The sequence below is a fragment of the Dendropsophus ebraccatus genome, chromosome 7 (genome assembly GCF_027789765.1).
Source record: "Dendropsophus ebraccatus isolate aDenEbr1 chromosome 7, aDenEbr1.pat, whole genome shotgun sequence".
NCBI classification, from domain to species: Eukaryota; Metazoa; Chordata; class Amphibia; order Anura; family Hylidae; genus Dendropsophus; species Dendropsophus ebraccatus.
In genome coordinates, this window is record NC_091460.1 from 114,195,161 (window position 1) to 114,215,675 (window position 20,515).

The 20,515-nt window shown below is 43.5% G+C and overlaps 1 protein-coding gene across 1 annotated transcript in view; it reads right to left on the minus strand.

Moving 5' to 3' along the window:
- The window catches only part of LOC138796593 (transmembrane protease serine 11C-like), a 32,399-nt gene extending 14,297 nt beyond the window's left edge, over positions 1-18,102 (minus strand). The window contains exons 1-10 of the mRNA XM_069976203.1: positions 18,030-18,102; positions 16,883-17,011; positions 15,774-15,913; positions 13,802-13,869; positions 12,742-12,893; positions 10,254-10,292; positions 3,957-4,013; positions 2,145-2,192; positions 2,000-2,059; positions 18-65 (exon numbers count right to left, since the gene is read on the minus strand). Of these exons, the coding sequence (XP_069832304.1) occupies positions 18-65; positions 2,000-2,059; positions 2,145-2,192; positions 3,957-4,013; positions 10,254-10,292; positions 12,742-12,893; positions 13,802-13,869; positions 15,774-15,913; positions 16,883-17,011; positions 18,030-18,102 (814 nt within the window). The remainder of the gene's footprint in view (positions 1-17; positions 66-1,999; positions 2,060-2,144; positions 2,193-3,956; positions 4,014-10,253; positions 10,293-12,741; positions 12,894-13,801; positions 13,870-15,773; positions 15,914-16,882; positions 17,012-18,029) is intronic.
- Between the last annotated feature and the right edge of the window lie 2,413 nt (positions 18,103-20,515).

Here is a 20,515-nt window from a genome sequence, read left to right on the forward strand (position 1 = left end):
ATGCAGTGAATACACACCTGTACTAGTTCCTTCATTAGCCAGAATATTGGGGCTATTGTTTGTAGCTGAAAATGAAAAAAAGATAGGGAAAATTGTTGTCATAGGTGTCATGTGACAAATGTATGCATAAAGTAGGCAGCCTGGCTATAGGGGGTCTATAGTAGCTATAGGGGGGGCACTGATCAGATGTGTGTAAACTATAAAGGGAAGATGTATAGATAGCAGGTATTTCTATTAGAGTTAGGGTACTTTATGCCTTTGCTAACGGCCAGCCTAGGTATTTTTTTCTTTGTTGCTTTTTCAGTGTTGTAAGGATAGGTTAGCACGTCATTTAGCTGTCTGGCCGCCTGTTAGTGCAATGATGGCTGTTGGTACATTATTCTAGTTTAGGGTGCCTTCACACCTACCGGATCCGCAAGGGGTCTCACATTGCGAATTTGCAACGAGATCCGCTGCGCATCAAGTCCCATTCATTTCTATAGACATCCCGCATTTCTATAGACATCCCGCTGTATGTGCTTTAACCCCCTGACCCCCGCAGCCCCGCCGCCTGTATCCCCGCAGCCCCGCCGCCGAGAGCATACATTACCTGCTCTGGCGACGCGGCTGCATGTCAGGCACCCGGCTCCGGTCCCACTCAGCCAATCAGTGCTGCGTTTACATATAACAATATATCGTACGGAAAAATCGTTTTGCGATCGCTTAAGCCTAAAGGTAAAATCAGTGAACGGCTGTTTACACAGACGATCTGCGATTTTTTTTGCAAATGACGAACGACGATTTTAGAACATGTGAGATTAAAATGAACGATTTCTCGCTCGTCGCTTGATCGTTCGGTGCGTTTACACGTACAATTATCATTCGAATTCGATCGTTATCGTGCAAGTTCGCACGATAATCATTCCGTGTAAACGCAGCATTAGATGGACTAATTTCCCTTTGGATGTGTCTTTAATTGAAAAGTCCATTGAATTTAATAGTGAAAACGGAGAAAGGACGGTAAAAAAAGAAATAATGCCTGCTGTTTGCAATAGACGTCTGAAAATAATTGACATGATCATTATTTTAACGTCCACACAGATAACGTCTGTTATTTTATATATTGTGTGCTTTGGACGTCCCATTATCTTCAATGCATTGCAACGGACGTCTTTTTACATAGAAAAAGCAGACACCTTTTCTTTTTTTTTTTTTTGACGTTGTGTCACCGTAGCCTTACACTAATGACATTCCCTGCTATTCAATGTAAAGATATTTTTGAGGCTACAACTTTAAGCTACACTTCCACTGATGACCACAAGATGGCACTACAGCAAAAGCGAAGGTTTTATTTCCTATATGTATATCATTATTTGTGTTAGTATATACTTGTGTCAAAACTGACCAAAGTAATTTAGGGGTGATATCTTTATTCCATAACCAGAAAAAAAGATGTTTGCATGCTGCCAGCACACAGAGGCCTCTTTATCAGACATTAATGCGGTGTTATCTGGGGCCTCCCAACTCTACTTCAAGACATGTTTGGGAAGAAAAAAGTTGGGCCTGTTGGATTGTAACATGCATGGTCATTTTGTTCTTAAAGGGGTTATCCAGCGCTACAAAAACATGGCCACTTTCCCCCTACTGTTGTCTCCAGTTCAGGTGCAGTTTGCAATTAAGCTCCATTTACTTCAATGGAACTGAGTTTCAAAACCCCACCCAAACTGGAGACAACAGTAGGGGGAAAGTGGCCATGTTTTTGTAGCGCTGGATAACCCCTTTAAGGAGACAAGACGCAGAATACATGCGCTCTCAGCTGAATCGAATGTGTGTTGTGATGATGTCATAGTATACAGGAAACATCAGCCAATCACTGGCTGCAGTACCATAGGCACCATGTACATTATGTCATTGGTGAATTTAGGGTGAGTAACTTTTTTGTTTACCCTAGTTACGGCCTATGGGATTTGTTTGTTTTTTATAATAGTAGAATTCTTGACTATGAATGTTTCATACTAACCTGTGCCATTTCCTGCATTAACCTTAACAGTTGTGCTAATAGTGGTTGTGGTGTAGACAACTGCAAATGCGAAAGATAAGAACACTGGTGTGAGTTTTCGGGCTTTCGGTATATAAGCTGCAACCGATCTACAATGAATACACACCTGTTGTATTTCCTATATAAGTCGGAATATTGGTGCTATTGTTTGTAGCTGAAAATAAAGAGAAGATGGGGAAAGCCTTGTTATATATCTGTACTGCCACAGACGCAGCTCTGCTTCTATCACATAGCCATGGTGTTACTGGCGCTTTTCCAGGACCTTAAGGGTACAAACACACACGGCATATACGCTGCGTATTTACTGCTGCGATACGCAGCAGATACGCAGCAGATTAGATCTAAATAACTGAACACAGCATCAAATCTGCACAACCAAATCTGCTGTGTATCTGCTGCGTATCTGCTGCGTATCTGCTGCGTATGTGTTGTACCCTCAAGAAGAAGTCCGCCCATTTTTAAAATTTGGCAGCTGGCAGGGGCGGGGGGACTTAAACTTACCTCTCCTCATGCCCACGGTGAGTGGCTAGAGCTGCCTCGGGACCCCCGCCAAGTGGAGAGGTGTCCCACCCCAGTCACTGACTGGCTGAACGTCCAGTCCATTAGCCAGGTGGTGACGTTTCAGCTCCGCAGATCCCAGAGCCTGGCGTGGTCCCAAGGCCGGTCCCACCGCCCACCGCGGGCATAGGGAGAGGTAAGTTCATACTCCTGATCAAACTCCCCCCAGACAGATTTTAAAAGCGGACGGACTTCTCTTTTAGAGTGACTGTACCACCTGGCCCAGGCAGAAGCACTGGAGGTGGGCCGACCCACCCCCAGTGGGAAGAAACCCCAGCCCCTCCATGATGTGACTCCATTAGAATCAATGGAACCCTATCATAGAGGGGCGGGGTTTCCTCCCACTAAGGGTGGGTTGGCCCGCCTCCAGTGCTTCTGCCTGGGCCTGGTGGTACAGTCACTTTAAGGCAGTGTGACGCCAGCCTAATTCTGGAGAAGCTATAGTTATATGTCTGTTATTACAGCTATTTTTATCATGTATTGAGTCAATATTTAAGAAAACTTGAAGACTGGACGGACTGTGGGTGCAACTACAGCAAAAGTATGTGTTGCAAATATGAATACGTATCGTATAGTTGATGCACTACTAGGCACATTCTATAGAGAACAGGGCCACCTTTTCTGAGGAAAAATGCAGGTCATTTATTTCTCTTATTATATAGCACTATGTAGGTCACTATGTATCTTATCATATATCACAATTCAGTCCAAGGGACTTTAGGCAAAGCAGCCAATAAAGAGGCTTAGTGTTGTAGATTGGCTTCCATTAAAGGGTTACTCCGGAGAAAAAAAAAGTTTTCAAATCAATTGGTGTCAGAAAGTTATACAGATTTGTAAATTACTTATCTTTTAAAATCTCAAGTTTTCCGATACTTCAGTATGTCCTACAGGGAGTGGTGTATTCTTTCCAGTCTGACACAGTGCTCTCTGCTGCCACCTCTGTCCATGTCAGGAACTGCCCAGAGCAGGAGAGATTTTCTATGGGGATTTGCTACTGCTCTGGACAGTTCCTGACATGGACAGAGGTGGCAGCAGAGAGCACTGTGTCAGACTGGAAAGAAAACACTACTTCAGAGAAACACCAGCTGATAAGACTTGCATTTTTTAAACAGAAGTAAATTACAGATCTGTATAACTTTCTGAAAACAGTTGATTTAAAGGAAAAATTGCCAGAGTACCCCTTTAAGTGTTATATATTTCTGCTATGTTCTGTAATGTTAGTATTAGTTTAGTATTAGGGTGAAAAGAATGTGAGATGAGGGTTTCACATAATTACTCAATACTGTGGAAAATGAATTAGATGTGGGTTAACAGTGAATCAGAATAGACTGATAGTACTTAGTAGTGTATTGTTACACACCAGTAACGCTCTGAACAGGGATTTGAGTAGTTGCACTAGGTGCAACACTGCTGGACGCTGGAAAAACAAAGGAACAAGAAGACATTATAATTATTTGGCAGCTGCAATAACAATCTAATGGTCATTGCCACATTCGGCACTAGTTATATTTAAAGAGGTATTCTGCTCAAACATACCTTTTCATATGTTGCTGTCGATGGTGAGACTAACCCTTCCTTCCTTAATTGTCGTTATCTATTCAGTCTCCTTCCCCCAGTTCTCAGCAGCTGCTTTCTGCTGAAGACACAAAAATCTGTGTGTGAGCTTTCCTCTGTCTCCCCCTCCTCCCCCCTCCCTTCTGAGACAGATGATATAAACAAATCCCTGATTTATCTGCAACAATGTAGCCTCTTTGTAATGCTGGGAGGGTTAACGCAGCAAATTCATTAGCAACTTGGCCTCAGAATAACCCTCCCAGCATTATTAAGAAGCTACAATGTTGCAGATAAAACCAGTCAGAGACTTATTCAGATCAGCTGTCTCAGAAGGGAGGGGGAGGAGGGGGAGACAGAGAGAAAAGCTCACACATAGATTTTTGTGTCTTCAGCAGAAAGCAGCAGCTCAGAACTGAGAGAAGGAGAATGAATAGATAATAACAAGTATGAAAGGAATTGTTAGTCTTACCATGGGCAGCAAAATATCAAAAGTTATGTTTGAGTAGAATCCCCCTTTAAGCTATGTAAGAAAAGACTGCATACTGGCATCAGGAACCATAACAGATAGTGCAAGCTTCCTCAGATCTGTCATGATCCATTATTATTCATTTTACAGGTCTGCTATCATTAGTCAGTGTCAAATTGTGGTCTTTTTCAGCAGAAAGAGACCACCTGATCCATCTATACCTACATATAGATATATGTTTACCCCAGGCAGGGTTGCATTCAGTTATTGTAGATTTACCAACCACATCTGCTGGTAGTTTGTTCCAAGCATCTACTACTCTTTCAGTAAAGTAATATTATCTTATGTTGCTTCTGATCTTTCTCCCAACTAACCTCTCACTGTGTTCTATTCTTCTTGTGTTTAGTTTCTTATTAAAAACACTTCCCTCCTGAACCTTTAACCTTTATCATGTTTCCTTTCCTCCAGACTATAGAAAAGAACTAACACAAGTGTGAACAGTGCCTGCATATTAGGACACAATAGTATTTCATTAATGTGTCCCAGCCATGAAAGAATTAAAAAAGTATAAAATACATCTATTCTCGATCATCTAAAGCAGTGTTTGTCAACCCATAGAGACATACAAGAACTATAAAGGTCTCCATACACTTTATACTTATGTTGGCAGAAGCAAGGTTTAGCCATCAATATAAAGTGTATGGGGATGTCCCAAGACTTCACGAGAGATGATGTTGGTGGCAATACAGAGTGATATAATATTACTGCCTGACCCCTTTGTTCTCAGAGAGATAAGCCACCAACAGAGTTGTCTGACTGTGGCTAACCCCTCCACTTTCTATAGGGAACACCTGAACATTTGTGCCAGAATGACAGTCATTGAAGGTGTATAGCCACGTTTAGTTGCCAGGCGTATGCATTGCCCAAACATCTACACCTGCTCGGAGTAGGTGTAGATTTTTGCCTAATTTACGCCTGTATCCAAGAGTAGACCTTAATAAATGGGAGGCCACACCTCCTCCCCACGTTACTGCACCCCCTACCCACCCCTCAGGTGAGCTGGGGATACGGCTGGCATACTCCATTGAGATAGGAAGAATCTGCACCTTCTCCATGGCGTACACCAGGGGTGCATCGATAATACATCTCCCCCTGTATGATAATATGGTATACTAAACACCTCAGTAGATACATGTGTATAACATGTTGCAAAAGACTAATAGGATACAGTATATAATTATATTTGTACAAATACATTTCTCTCTCTCTATATATATAGACTAAGTTCGCACTACGTATGATTCCATTAAACAACGGACGTAAATGCAGTTTTGCAAACACGGACGTTATTTAATGAATTGATTTCAATGGAATCCCGGCCGGATTGTATACCCTCTATATACACTCCGGCCGGGATTTCAATCGGCCGCACGAAAAACTCACATGTCAGTTTTGTGCAGCAGCTATTTATTGAATAGCGGCCGCACAAGACTGACAGAGCAGACAATGTAAAGCCTGGCTCCGGCCACACTTTAAAAAAAAAAAATCTTTATTTACTGAGTACACGGAGGAGGTGCGTCAAAACGCCCACTAGGCCCCCAACATAACATCAAAATACAATTTTGTGAGCATAATCGGTAACGACCGAACAGAAAGTAAAATTGGCATACCAGTAATGACATAAAATGCACATATAAGAAAACAGAGGCTGGGGAACATGGGTTGAGACGAACTCCACCCTGCCCCCCAGAATTTTTCTGAAGCAAAAGCTACACCAGGGAAAGGTAATCCGGGTGCAGGAGGAAAGGAAGAGAGGTAAGGAGGAAGGGGTGGAAGGAGAGAGAAAAAGGGACATGGAGGGAAAAGAAGCCGGGGGATCTGAGAGAGGAAGAAGGAAGAGAAAGAGAGAGAAAGGAAGAGAGGAGAAAAAAAAACAAAAAAAAAACATCACATACATCGCACAAACATGAGGAAGGGAAAAGAGAACACAGTAGACTGGGCCACATTTATGCAAGCATTCAGGGGAAGAAAGGAGGGTCAGTCGGTATTCTGCAGGTCCTCAAGGGCAAGAAAATCAACCCAGAGGTGGATCTTGCACCAAAGATGCTTACTCGGGGGAATCCTTGAAGGACAGTCAGGCGATCCGTCTGCACTTTACATTGTCGGCTATGGTAATTTGAAATGTGGGCACTGGAACGTGCCCGCATTCCAAATCAAAAGAAATGAGGTTCATCTGGCCGGTACTGCAGTATTGACTGGGATGAACTTCACTGACACCAGCCGTTCTGTGACATGGCCGTGTCACAGAACGGCCGGTGTCTTAGGTAGTCTGAACCCGGCCTTCTACTGGTTGTAGAAGGTTTCAGGAGATGATAGCATTCTAACAGTGCTTATTCTTAGCAATAACAGAAATGTATATCAATGCGCTATGGACACCTAAACACATAGGAGTAAGCCAAAATTGTATATTGCCTGATGGTGCAGACTTCTAAGAGAATAGTAACAGCATTATTACATTTGTGTATGAACTCTTAATTCTAGTTTATGTTTCTTTTAAGCAGGCAGCGAGTAACAAAAATCATCAGAAAGGTGTTACTGTTTCCCTTAGGTTTAGGCCATCAGAAGAGTTAGTTAATTCTAATGGAGCCAGGTCACAGAGGGGAGGGGGTCTTTGTCACACTGGGGGCCGGCAGGCCTGTCCCTAATGCTCCGGGGCAGGCCAATGCTCCCAAAAAACTGGCGATTAGCACGGGAAATGGGAGGCAATTCAAAAAAAAGGATCACGCCACATCGTCCCCGCGCCGGCACCAATTCATTAAGGTAAAAAAAAGCACAGCGATGTACATTCACTTTAAACATTGATATGACCTTTTGTGTGAGCGTAAAGCTTATCTTGTTAGGTAGCTGATGTTTTAGCAAGTTACGGCTGTTTGTTATCTGATGCGTTCATCCCTGCAGTCTGTGTTTTATCACCTTTTTATTTTAGACAATGTGAGGGTGGATGCCTTTTGCACATAAATTCTTGACCTTTTCAAACAATCTAAAAATGTTTATATTGTTATTTTAGAGTGATAAATCAGCCACAGCGGTTGCAGTTTGGGATTACATTCATAATCCCTCTTAAGGTCATCATACACCTCCAATAATTGATGGACGAATTATTGTTTGGCTGCCAGTTATCTCTCCTGCTCGCTGCCCATCATCTCCATAGACAGGAAGATTGGGCACGGCCAAGCGTTCCTGTATTCTCTATGGGGAGGGGGAAGCCACAGTAAGAGAGCAGGGTGGGGGTGGGAGAGAGTTTGACGTTTTTTTAATCTGCATATTACACAACAAAAATTATTTTCCTATTGATAAATTATGCACCAAAATCCACACAATTTTGAGAGAATTTGCTACTGTGGATTTACTTGCACAAATGCTTGTAATTTTCTGCTGCATAAAATCTGCAGCATATTGTCCTATGAGGACACACCTTAGCAATATGGATTACGTTACGGCTTCTCCGCAGTGGATATGAGAGTGGAAAATCTGCAGCATTTTACAGTACGGGCAATGTGAATGGGCCTAAAGTCTATCACGTACTAAAGAAAAAGTCCAAACAGAATCCACCTAGAAATTGATCTGTAGCATTTCCGTATGGTGTGACAGTAACCTGAGGGGGTTGTCTGGTCATGGATCATATTTAAACATGTTGCTGGGGCTGCAGGGGACATAACAAACGTCTATACTAACCCGTCCTGCTCCACCACCACAGCAGGTTTCCAGCCGCCCGCTGTCTGCTGTCATCCACTTTTTCAAAGCTTTTGCTGACGTGAAGAAATGCTGCTCGGCATAGACAACATAGAAAGATGTCTGTTATGCTGCCTGAACTCCCAGCAGCATGTTTAAAGGGAAGCTGAAGGTTAGAAGACTCTAACCCCTTTATTATGTCCCTATAACTCATTGGGCACCGAGGATGAAGGTCATTTTCTTACCTTTATCATCAGTACCGTATTTTGGGAAATTTATAGTGTATTTGATATGTAAATTAAGTGCACCCTCATTTCATTGAGCCCCCTGGCCCGCCCCTTCTAATTAATATTCATCTAGTGCTCTGCAGTGATCGAAGTGCCACCCAATATTAATGAGTAGGGGGCGGGCCACCCAGGGCAGATTGGTGCACTGAGGGTGGTAGTGAGTACATGGCTGTGTGCTTAGTTTTATGTGCCTTGTTAAAAAGGATGTGGCTTAAACACCTAAATAATTCGAAGTACGCCCACATACTTGTAGCCTGTATACACTCTCCTATGCATTAGGTTGTAAAAGGACCATATTTTTTCCAGTTAATCTCACATTTATGGGTCACCAAGTTACCTCTTCCCGCCACCTTCCAGTCCGTACCTCCTCCTCCTGTGTTCTTTCTCCTGCACAGCCTCTACAGCTATGAGGTCTTCCCATATAGCGCCAGTGTATACACAAAACCTGTCCCCAGTTATATCCGGCATCCTTTTCCATATTAAAGAGAATGTAGCATCAGGTACACTGCTTTGAGATTTTTACATCAACGGAGCCACATCACAAAGGGGTGGGGGGAGGGGATTGTCACATTGGGGGCCAGTGGGCCCGTCTCCAGTGCTTCAGGCCGGGCTGGTGTTCGGGATTAGACCGCCGCCGTGCGCGGGGACCGGGCTGCGGTTCAAAAAAGGACTGCGGCATTGGCATCACCGCGCCAGTCTATTCATGTAAAAATCTTAAAGCATATGTACCATCAGGTACTGTACATTCGCTTTAAGTGTTTCACATAGATAGAAAGGTGCCGGTTTGGGGAAGCCGATGATGTGGTCCTTTTTTTTTCAACCACGGCCCAATTCCTGCACACGGCCCGGTTCTATTCCTGTGTATCCGCCGGGAGTTATGCACTAGAGGCGGAGCGGCCCGCCCCCAGTGGGAGGAAACTCCCCGCTTCATTGATTCTAATGGAGCCGCATCATAGAGGGGCGGAGGTTTCCTTCCTAGCATCAGGTACACTGCTTTTAGATTTTTTCATCAATGGAGCCACGTCACAGAGAGTGTGGGAAGGGGGTTGTCACACTGGGGGCCAGCGGGCCTGCCTCCATTGCTTCAGACCAGGCCAGAGTTTGGGAATAGGCCATCGCTGTGCACGGGAATAGGGCCACGGTTAGAGAAAAAGGACTGCGGCAGTGGCATCCCCGGAAGGTACATTCACTTTAAGCTGCCTGGGCAGCAAGTTGATTTAGTCCTTCAACAAAGGTGGTATCATATGTACGTTTCCTACAGTAAGGACCTCTGACTCTTCCTCTGTGTTCCTCTGTACCACATTGCCTCTCCTGTGTGTTTGACCCAGCCTAGTGACAATAAACCTGTGCTGTCCACCCTGACTTGTCTGTCTGTCTCTGACTATGCTAGTGTGCTGCCTGCCCCAGACCACTGCTTGTACCTGGACATGTTTCTCCCTAATCCCTCGCTGCTCCATACCAGTGTTCTTTGATCCAGCCACCAATTTTTTTGCAACTATTTATATTAATATTGAAAATCATCCACCTTAGTAAGACTGATATATAGGAATTTAACTGTACAGCATTCTCAGTGAAATAACTTATTGGCGTTAGGTTAAAAATCAAAGATTTGACTTACAGTTGTAAAGAAGATTCTGCGCCGCGTCACTAGGGATTTCTGAAAGTGAAAATAATGTGATGTTTAAGCACTGAAAAAAATTTTAGGATTTTCAAAAATGATAATATAATACAACTAAGGGCCTTATAAGTGCAAGTCATGCTGAATGATCAGCGATCCCGTAGATCAGAACTCATTTCTAGAGCCAAATACGGGGCTAAGTAATCATGCAGATAGGGCTGCAGGAATGACCATTTGCTGGATTGTTTGCGTTATGGCATTTACTTAGATAGTATGGCGTCACCTGGTGGACAATATGTATAACAATGTGTATGTCCACCTGTTAAGTTGAGTGCTAGAGGACACACATGCTCAGTCATTTTCCCCACAGACGACTCTCTGCATATTGACCTTCTATTCACTGAAGAGCTGCCATGAGATACTGCTTTCTCCCAGCATGTAAGGAAAGGATCAAACCCTCTGAATGCATATGACAGTGTAGCCAAGGTGGCTGCTTCTACAAGGAAAGCAGCAGGGACTGTACTATGAGCTTCCAGAGGGGAAGGAGACTAATTCTGTCCTGGCCCCACCCGCATCTAGCAGCACTAAGGGCCCGTTCACACTACAGAATGGGTGCCGAGTCTGTGCCCGGGGATTCCGCATGGAATTTCATGTCAATTCTTTGAGCGGAAAGGCGCGGAAAGTTGAGGCGCGTGAGCCCTCCCTTTTAAACAGATAGCAGACAGGAGTCCGCACTCCAGGGTTCTGCACGGAATTTCGTTGCTGATTCCGTAGTGTGAACGGGCACTAAGATGGACACACTGAAGCATGACATAATAAAATAATGTTTTCTTATTCTGTAAACACTGTGAATTAGATTAAAGGGAAACAATCAGTATGATATGGTTCCCTGCTACACAACATAGCTCTACTAGGCATCTGCCTGTATAACAAACGTACTACTACCAATGAAGGCATGTGTGACGGTCCTCAGCTGCTAACTAGTCACTGTTGGCGGGAAAGATCTTCAGCAATCACACCTCCCCGGGAGCTTCGGTGTATTGGAGCCTTCATTGTAACACAGGGGCCGTCCCTGAGTACCAGCACTCCCAGGGAAGTGTATTTACCAAAAAGATTTCCCTCCAGCTGTGACTCGATAACACACCAGACCTGACCAATACTGCCATACTGTGACTGGATAACACGGCCATACCAGACCTGACCAATACTGCCATACTGTGTCTGGATAACACGGCCATACCAGACCTGACCAATACCGCCATACTGTGACTGGATAACACCACCAGAGCAGACCTGACCAATACCACCATACTGTGACTGGATAACACCGCCATACCATACCAGACCTGACCAATACCGCCATACTGTGACTGGATAACACAGCCATACCATACCAGACCTGACCAATACCGCCATGCTGTGACTGGATAACACCACCAGAGCAGACCTGACCAATACCGCCATACTGAGACTGGATAACATGGCCATACCAGATATGACCAGTACCGCCATACTGTGACTGGATAACATTGCCATACCAGACATGACCAATACCACCATACCTCCCCTCCCCCGCCTTGAAAAAACACCAGATTTACTGGCAAGTCTGAACGGGAGATGGAAGTGTCATGAATGGAACTTTGGCGCAGTCCTCAGTGCGTAAGGTACGACCGAGACTGCGATTTTGGCCATAATATTCCATTTATTCTGTGTTTTGTTTGCCTTTGTTTTTGCCCTGTCTGTACTGTGTTTTATTCCTTCTGGTCTGCTAATTGTTTTCCCTGCCCCACCCGTGTCTGTGCTTCTAAGTTTCCCTGGTCATGTAACGGTTAACCTGCCTTTGCCTCAGTGATTGACAGCTGGTCCCTCCTATCATCTTCTGGACTTGGTTCCTGGTGTCCTATTTAAGATTTCAGCTTCTGCCTGTGCCTTGCCGGTTATTGACTTAGTCTCTGCCTGCTTGTGGTTCTGTTTCTGTGCTTCTCCTGAATTCTGCTTAGTATCTTTTGACCTCGCTTGCTTGCCGCCTGCCCCCGACCATATTGCCTGTTATTTGACTACTCTTTTGGATCCTGATTTTGTACCTTTGCTGCCAGACTGTTGTGACCCGGATTGCTGACCATTCTTTATTGTGTTTTGTCTGTCTGTCTTGTCTTTTTGTCCCACCAAGCCAGTGCAGGGACCGCCGCCAAGTTGCTGCCCTAGGGTTTAGCCTAGGGGGGCAAGTAGGTAGAGTCAGTGGGCGGGGCTGAGCTCAGGGCTGACTGTCTTTGTGTGTTTGGTGTGACTGGTCCTGACAGGAAGACTAAAAATATAAAAACAAAGAAAAATTATTTCCTTCCCCCTGCAAGGTGCTGCCCTCGGCACTGAACCACAGGTGCCTAGTGGTAAATACGGCCCTAACTGTATGTCCTATTCCTTGTCAACTCTCTCCTACAAAGCTCCTTGTTTTATCCTAAGTATAGTATGTGTTCCATTCACTACTTGCCTGTCAGATAGACTGAACTCATATCGACGGTGAAATTTGCCACAGATGTGTTTTTCAGGTTTTCGGAGAGTACAGTCTCAACTGATATATTCTGCTTTCCAGCATTACCGAAATTAAAAACCAGGACAAATCCAGGTATTACACTTCCAGGGCTGTAAAAGAACATAAAGACCAACATGAGTAATGATGTGTAATACAAGTGAGACTTTCCTATCAAAAAGGTGATTTAAAGGGGTTGTCGAGCGAAAATATTTTTCTTTCACATTAACTGGTTTCAGAAAGTTTTACAGATTTGTCATTTACTTCAATTTTAAAATCTCAAGTCTTCCAGTACTTCTCAGCTGCTGTATATCCTACAGGAAGTGGTGCTTTCTTTTCTGTCTGACACAGTGCTCTCTACTGCCCCCTCTGTCCATGTCAGGATGTATGCTTCCTGCTTTGTATGCTGAATGGTAATCCTGTCCATAAGATTTCCAAGAGCAAGTGACCATGCCCGTCCCTTGGTGTCCTCCATAGGCATATATAGGCTTAGTGAAGGACTCAGAGGGTGAGGCATGGACAGAATCACCATACAGACCAGGATGGCACAGCCTGGAGGAGGGGTGTCTGGTATAAGCGCTGCGAGACACACAGGGAGCAATTGTCAGTATGTGCAGTGCACCATATATTCATTATTACATTGGTGGCAGATAACACAAGACCACACTGTTTACAATAGGTGATGGTCACACCTCACCACCTCCACCTCTCTGTACTGTGACCCCTGCACAACTAATAGAGAATGCCTAGAAAACGTCTCCACAGAGGGCTTTATGGCCCAAGTGGCTGCTGTAGACATATCTCTAAGTTGGTGTTCAGAGAGCATAGTAGCAGCTCAGACAAGACTTGTGCCTCCATAATAATAAGCAACATTTAAAATACAATCAAATCTTCAATTAGAAAATAAAAACAATTTAGTAAAATACCAAGAACAAATAAAAAAAAAATCTTAGTAATATGTTCCCTTTAAACCTTTGACCATAGTGCAATTTCCGTTCTGAAGTAACAATGAGTGCTGTACCTGAGGCTTACAACTTGTGATCGGATGTACTGGCTTCTGAGCTCTGAATTATTCATTGTCGCATTTACCTGTAAGTAATACAAGTGTATGTCAAGTTATTGCTATTAACATCAGTTTAGGAAATAAATATATTACTTGACTATGAGGGACATTTATCAAGGCTGGCGCACTTGTACGCCAGTCTTAAAAAGAGCCCTGCCCCCTGGTTTTCCACCTGGTTTTATTAAGAGACACCCGCCTCTTAGTAAATCTGTCCAGACCTGCACCCGGCGCAGGCTCTGCGCGACGGGTCTACACCTTCAAGCGGGCATGAAACGTACTAAATCAGGAGTGCTGAAGGCCACGCCTCCTCCCTGTCCATCAGGCGAGCAGGGCATTTGGCTGGGAGAAGGGGCGGATCTGCGCCTTCTTCTTGGCGTACGCCAAGGGCGCAACAATAGTGAATGTCCCCTTTTGACTTTTAGTTTATTAGCTGATTAGCACGTTGTATCATTATGCATGTGTCTGCTATTGCAATTCATCCTAAAATGCTAGCCATAGACCAAAGAAAAGTAGATATTTCTAGTCCTTGAAACTACTTAAGCGACAAAACATTTTGTTTACTGTTGCTATATACATTGGGACTATTGTGCTGTAACCCAGCTTATGGTGCTCAACTAATCTGAGTAATTGCTATCAACTGTTCTGTATTTTAGGAGAATGGAATCTTAAATGGTGCTGTTACTTGAACAAAAGTTTACAGCGAGTAGAAATTATACATACGGTCGGTGCATGGAAGATGTGCTACACACCGCAGTGATGGACCTCCCACAATTATGTATCATTGTGATTCCGAGAGCTCCAAAAGTTTAACCGTTAACGATACTGTACTGATACAGCCGCGTGGCTGTATCAGTACAGTAGCACAAAAAGTTAAATATTTGCAGAGCTCCCAGCATCATAATGATGATGCTAGGAACTCCAATGTTCATATATATGGACTGTGCACAAAACATGGGAGTTAGGCCTTAGGCTGGAGCTACACTTAAACAGTCACCAGATATAGTTTCTCTTCTTGAACTCCCTCTGAAAGCAACAGTACAAGTAACTGAGGTACTAAACAAGTCAGTAGCTAAGTGCAAAGGCCGAGTCTTCTACTGCAAGCTGCTAGCGAGTCCCTTGAGGGTCTTCCAGGAAACTACCTAGTCTTCCAGGCACTAGGTGGGCCTGAACTCCCTGATCGTGTGTCACTCCGTGTCCACATGTCTATTCCTACTAACAAACGTATATTTAACTGAACTACTGTCTTCCAAGTATATATCAAGCAGCTATTGTATCTCAAGTGTATTTTGTATCTTAAGTGTATTTCAATATTTCTTATCAGTATTCTGTGGCTTCTTTATATCTATCCATGTAAGAACCCTACAAGTATTTGCCTCCTACAAGAGTGATCGCTATTGTGAACAATTGCCTATTGTATTCAGAGACTGTCCTGTACTGTCCTTGTCCTTGTACTTTCTTTCATGCAATTCAGTACACTATTTCATGGTTAAGTTTACCAGTGCCTCTGTTATCACTCCCACAACACTCACTACTCTACTCAACTGCAGCACCTACAACTCCTAGTAGGCCTGCTAGCGCCAGTTCCATATATTCAGGGGTAGCCAGCTGGTCCTACTCCTGGCTACCATGACAAGTATCCATGTGGTGTTCCCTGGGTTGCTGTTCCTTCAGTCACTGCACCAGCTTGTCTCGAAAGTAAGGGTGGCTACAGATACTGGTGACCGCATGAGGAAGTGCAGAGAGGTAAGCATGTAATGTTTACGTTTTCCTATATGGCAGCAAGATGTAAAAAATGTGTGATCGCAGGATAACATCTTTTAATCTTTGTTTGTGACACAGGTGACATGGCCAAATCATGTAGAGTTTGCCTTACTTAGACACAACCCTGTGCAATGTGGAATAGCATTAAAAGAATATAAAAAAGACTTACAAATTCTTCAATCTGAACAGCCACTGACTGGAAGGCAAGGCTGCTGGAACGACGATACTGATCTGAGTAGTTTAGATTTAGTATCCTAAAAGAGCCATTGTAGTAAACGTAGTTAATGCTTTGCGATCCATTGGTTGACCCTATGAAAAAACATATGATAACATGGTTATATTTTGAATTAAAGTTCTTTAACGTCACCACTTCTGCCAAAAAAATACACTGAAATAAGGCATTGCGCCCATGAAAAGTATCAGTTTGTATTACTATTTTTATTATTACCATGGTTATTATAGTTATAAATGATAGCTATGGTGATCTTGTGAAGATTTCATCAAGTATTAGGATTATTCTACTCTCACAGCTGTGCACTCATTATAGTAATAGTAATGTTATATTCTATAAGAGCGCTATTTATTGTATAAGGGTATGTTCACATGCCAAGGATTTGCTGCAGAATTTGCAAATTAACTTCAAGAGGAAAGTTAAAATCCTCTTGTACTGTTGCTAGGTTTTTGGAAACAGTGGACAGACTTCTAACAACTTAACTGAGCGCCTGGTGTAAAGACTACAGTTCTCGCTAAGCAAGTCTCAGGTATGATCTGTGCAAGAATGTGGGTATACCAGAATTGCAGCCATACTTTTTATTTACTGTAATACAAGTTGTAACTCAGGATCAGCATAAGATAAGTAAAACGATGGATTTACAAATTCAATTTATCTTCCTTAATAGTCTATGGTATGGCTCAGATTTATACAGAGCCATAAATCACGGTACATAAAAATCTACGAGACCCTAATTTATTACTTACATTTGGACATAGACTGAGGTAAAAATCACAACATACTACATCATTTGCCATATTATGGTGCTGCTTTCCCTATAAGTAATGATAATATGGCACCAATCCTACAGCTTCAGAGCAGGTGTCGATTTTTGCGCAATACCTGCGTCTGGCGTAGAGCCAGCCAGCTGTACTAGAAGGAGTACACCTCTTAGTCCGGCCTTGGAAAAGTGGGCGGGGCTTTATTTAAGACTGGCGTATGAGTACGCCAGTCCTGATAAATCTCCCCCATTGTGTTTACCATGAAGAAAGCAGAATATCTCTTACCACGCGTCAGAATTACTATTGCAGCAATCACAGCCGCAATGATGGCCAATAGTGTTATAATGCCGACAACAGCTATTATTATCTTCGTCCGATATCCAGGAGATTTCATTGGTAGACCAGATTTGTTATCTAAAAAAATAAATAAAAAAAGACTGAAGTGAAAAAAAATCATAATAGGGGAATTTATTCTAGAATCTTCTGTGAAGGAGATAGAATTCACTATCCAGTAGAAGGAAACTATTAGGTCTTAGTATCAATGCATCGGGGTTATCAGATTCTTATAGCAGGAGCAGGGGATTTTGCTGCTGCTCTGGACAGTTCCTGACATGGACAGAGGTGGCAGCAGAGAGCACTGTGTCAGACTGAAAAGAATACACCACCTCAGGACATACAGCAGCTTTTAAGTACTGGAGGATTCGAGATCCTAGAAATCTCTGGCATTTTCTAGGACCAGTTGATTTGAAAGAAAAAATTTTTTGGGTGAAGTAGATCTTTAATTTTTTTCTTATGCTTATTTACTGTGACTTGTTATATAATGTGGATCATAAGAAACACACATGGAGCAGGTGCAGATCGCAGGAAAAAGAAAATGAGCCGTAATTCGGTAGCGCACAGTCCTTAGCAAAACAGTTTAAACAAAAGCAAAAATAGAAAAATGGAGACGGCACTCCCCAGCATGAAATCTGAAGGCCTTTATTGTAGATCCAGCAGGATGGGAAAACAAAAGCTCAGAAACAGAGCCACAAACAGTAGAACAGCTGTTATGCGGTCTACAACCACTTTATCATGCTACCCTTTACGTCTCCCTTCATCTATTTGTGCCTTTGTTATATAATGTACTGTAAAAGCATCTATTTTAAAAAGCTAGAAAAAAAAAATTCTATCAAGTCCACACATGGTCAATAAACAATTAGAAAAATATGTGATGACTGTGATCAGCCAAGTCTGCCCCAATTACACAGCGCAATTATCTGCCCAATCAGGCAGAATCGGGTAGATACCGTTTCGTGCAATCAGCCGAATAGCCGCTCATAGGCTGATTGTTTAAAAGTCATCATCCGCCAACCGCGCATTGCTCCATGGAATAGGAGGTGTGTGGTTGCCAACTGATGAAAGTGTATAGAAAATGATAAAGTTATGTACTTACCTCTCCAGGTTCCCCAGTGTCCTTCAGGCTTCTCCCATCTCACAGTAGCCACTCCTGAGGCTTCTGATGTCATCTGTGCAGTGACAGGCTGCACAGCCAATCACTGGCTATAGCGCTGTCCTGTCTCAGCCAGTGATTGGCTGAGCAGCCTGTCACAGCAGAAATGTGTCAGGAGGATGTGTGCGATGGAGCTGGAAGGACATCAGGGAGCCTGGAGAGGTAAATGCGATGCCCTGGCCCCTGGGGGCCACTTCCGCAGTGCTGGTGTTATGAGCGGGCAATGACCGGGGCAGCTGCAGGGGTTATACTTGTCACGGTATAGGCCTGAGGGCAGCACAGCTGTAGGGCCGGTCTGTGGAATCTGCGGGTGATGATGGGCATGCGATTCTTCGCTGCACTTAGTCAGGGCACCAGTTAGTGGACACCAATGCCAGGGTTCAGTAACAGCGGTTTTATTATAGAAAAGGTAACTAGTAGCAACAGTCTCTCCGGATGCAACCGGGTATATAGCAGGCTTTGACAAATAAAGCAGGAGTGGTGCTGCATAGGCTGTGAGAATACGTGCCGGATGATGGGAGTAGGAGTATGAGAGGAATAGCGTTGCTGGGTGGATTAGCTTGAGAATAATACTTGCTGTGAATCCTTGCAGCGATGAGGAGAGATAACGGAATGACACCCAGATGAGAGAGAAGAATCCGGACACTTGAGCAGGCAGATACAGCCGAAGACTTGAATATAGCAGAGCACCTGATCCACACTTCTAGTGGTGAAGTGGGAGCTGCAGAGAAGAAGCCCAACTCCTCTGAGGCAGGAGAGGGACGACACACATCCTCCTTGCTTGGAAGCAGGGGGAAGACCACCTTGTTAGGAGGAAGTGGGAGGTCACATGGTTGCTCCTTGTCAGAGCTAGTCGGCCATTGGAGGAACCATGGTTACAGGTCACGTGATCAACAGCCTTGCATACCACTGTAAGTATTGTATTGCCCCCCAAAAGTTATACAAATTCCCAATATATACTTATTACGGGAAATGCTTATAAAGTGCTTTTTTTCTCTGCCCTTACTACTGCATCAAGGCTTCACTTCCTGGATAAAATGGTGATGTCACGACCCAACTCCCAGAGCTGTGCGGGCCGTGGCTGCTGGAGAGGATGATGGCAGGGGGACACTGAGGGACACAGGGCACTGGCGGGACACTGAGCATCCCTCTGCCATCATCCTCTCCAGCAGCCACAGCCCACACAGCTCTGGGAGTCGGGCCGTGACATCACCATTTTATCCAGGAAGTGAAGCCTTGATGCAAGAGTAAGTGCAGGGAAAAAAGCACTTTATAAGCATTTCCCGTAATAAGTGTATATTGGTGATTTGTATAACTTTTGGGGGGCAATACAATACTTTAATAAAGGGTTTCACTGGACTTCTCCTTTAAAGATGAGGGTATTTCATATGGGCCAATCATAGGTAGACAGGAATGTCACCCCTATTTATATTGAATGATTTACCCCACATTATAAATAAGAAACATCTATACTGATTTATTATACAATAGGGGATATTATCCCATATAAAGATAGTTACATATCCAAAGTAGAAACATGGGACAGATTTTTTTTTAACACATCACATTAAAAAGATTAGGACCAGTTCAGCAATGAAACAGTTTGTGTGTTTTCACCCACATTCATTGTTCTGTGTGGCCTTTCAAGAAAGTTAAGAATGTTGTGCAGATCATCAGGTGTCAAATGTACTAAGGGCCCTATTCCACCGGACGATTATCGTTTAGATTATTGTTAAATCGTTCGAATCTAAACGATAACCGTTCGGTTGTAATGTAGTTAACGATTAACGACCGAACGAGAAATCGTTGATCGCTTTATAAGACCTGATTTTTATCGTTGCTCGTTCGCAAAACGATTGCAAATCGTTTGCATTGAATAGGACGTCATTCAGTCGCTCACAGTAGATACGAACGCTATAGTGAAGAAATAGCGAAGAAAAAACTATCGCAATTACGATCATAAGTAACGATTATCGTTCAATGGAAATGAGTGAACGTTTTCAGGTCTTTCGCAATACCGGTCGTTTGAGATTGTTAATCGTTAACGATTGTGCGAACGATAATCGACCGGTGGAATAGGGCCCTAAGCTTTTAGCATTTCAAGAAACTAAAATCGTTTATGCTAAAGGTGTGTTTATCATTCGAATTTTCGCGATGATTGCATTTGAGCGATACTCGGCTTGTGTAAACAAAGCAAACGATTAAGCGATGAGCGATAAATCGCTCATCGTGATCTTTCAACAAGCACTCAGATCACCGGTGGTTGTTCACTGAAAATTCACAGATCACTTCGTCTTTCACCAATTCACCCTATGTGTGAGATAGGCTTAAGGGATCTTAAAACGATATATTTTTCCGTCTAAACGCTGATCGTTATAAAAAACACATCGTTACTTCGAAATCGTTCGATTGGGCAAATTATCGCTCTG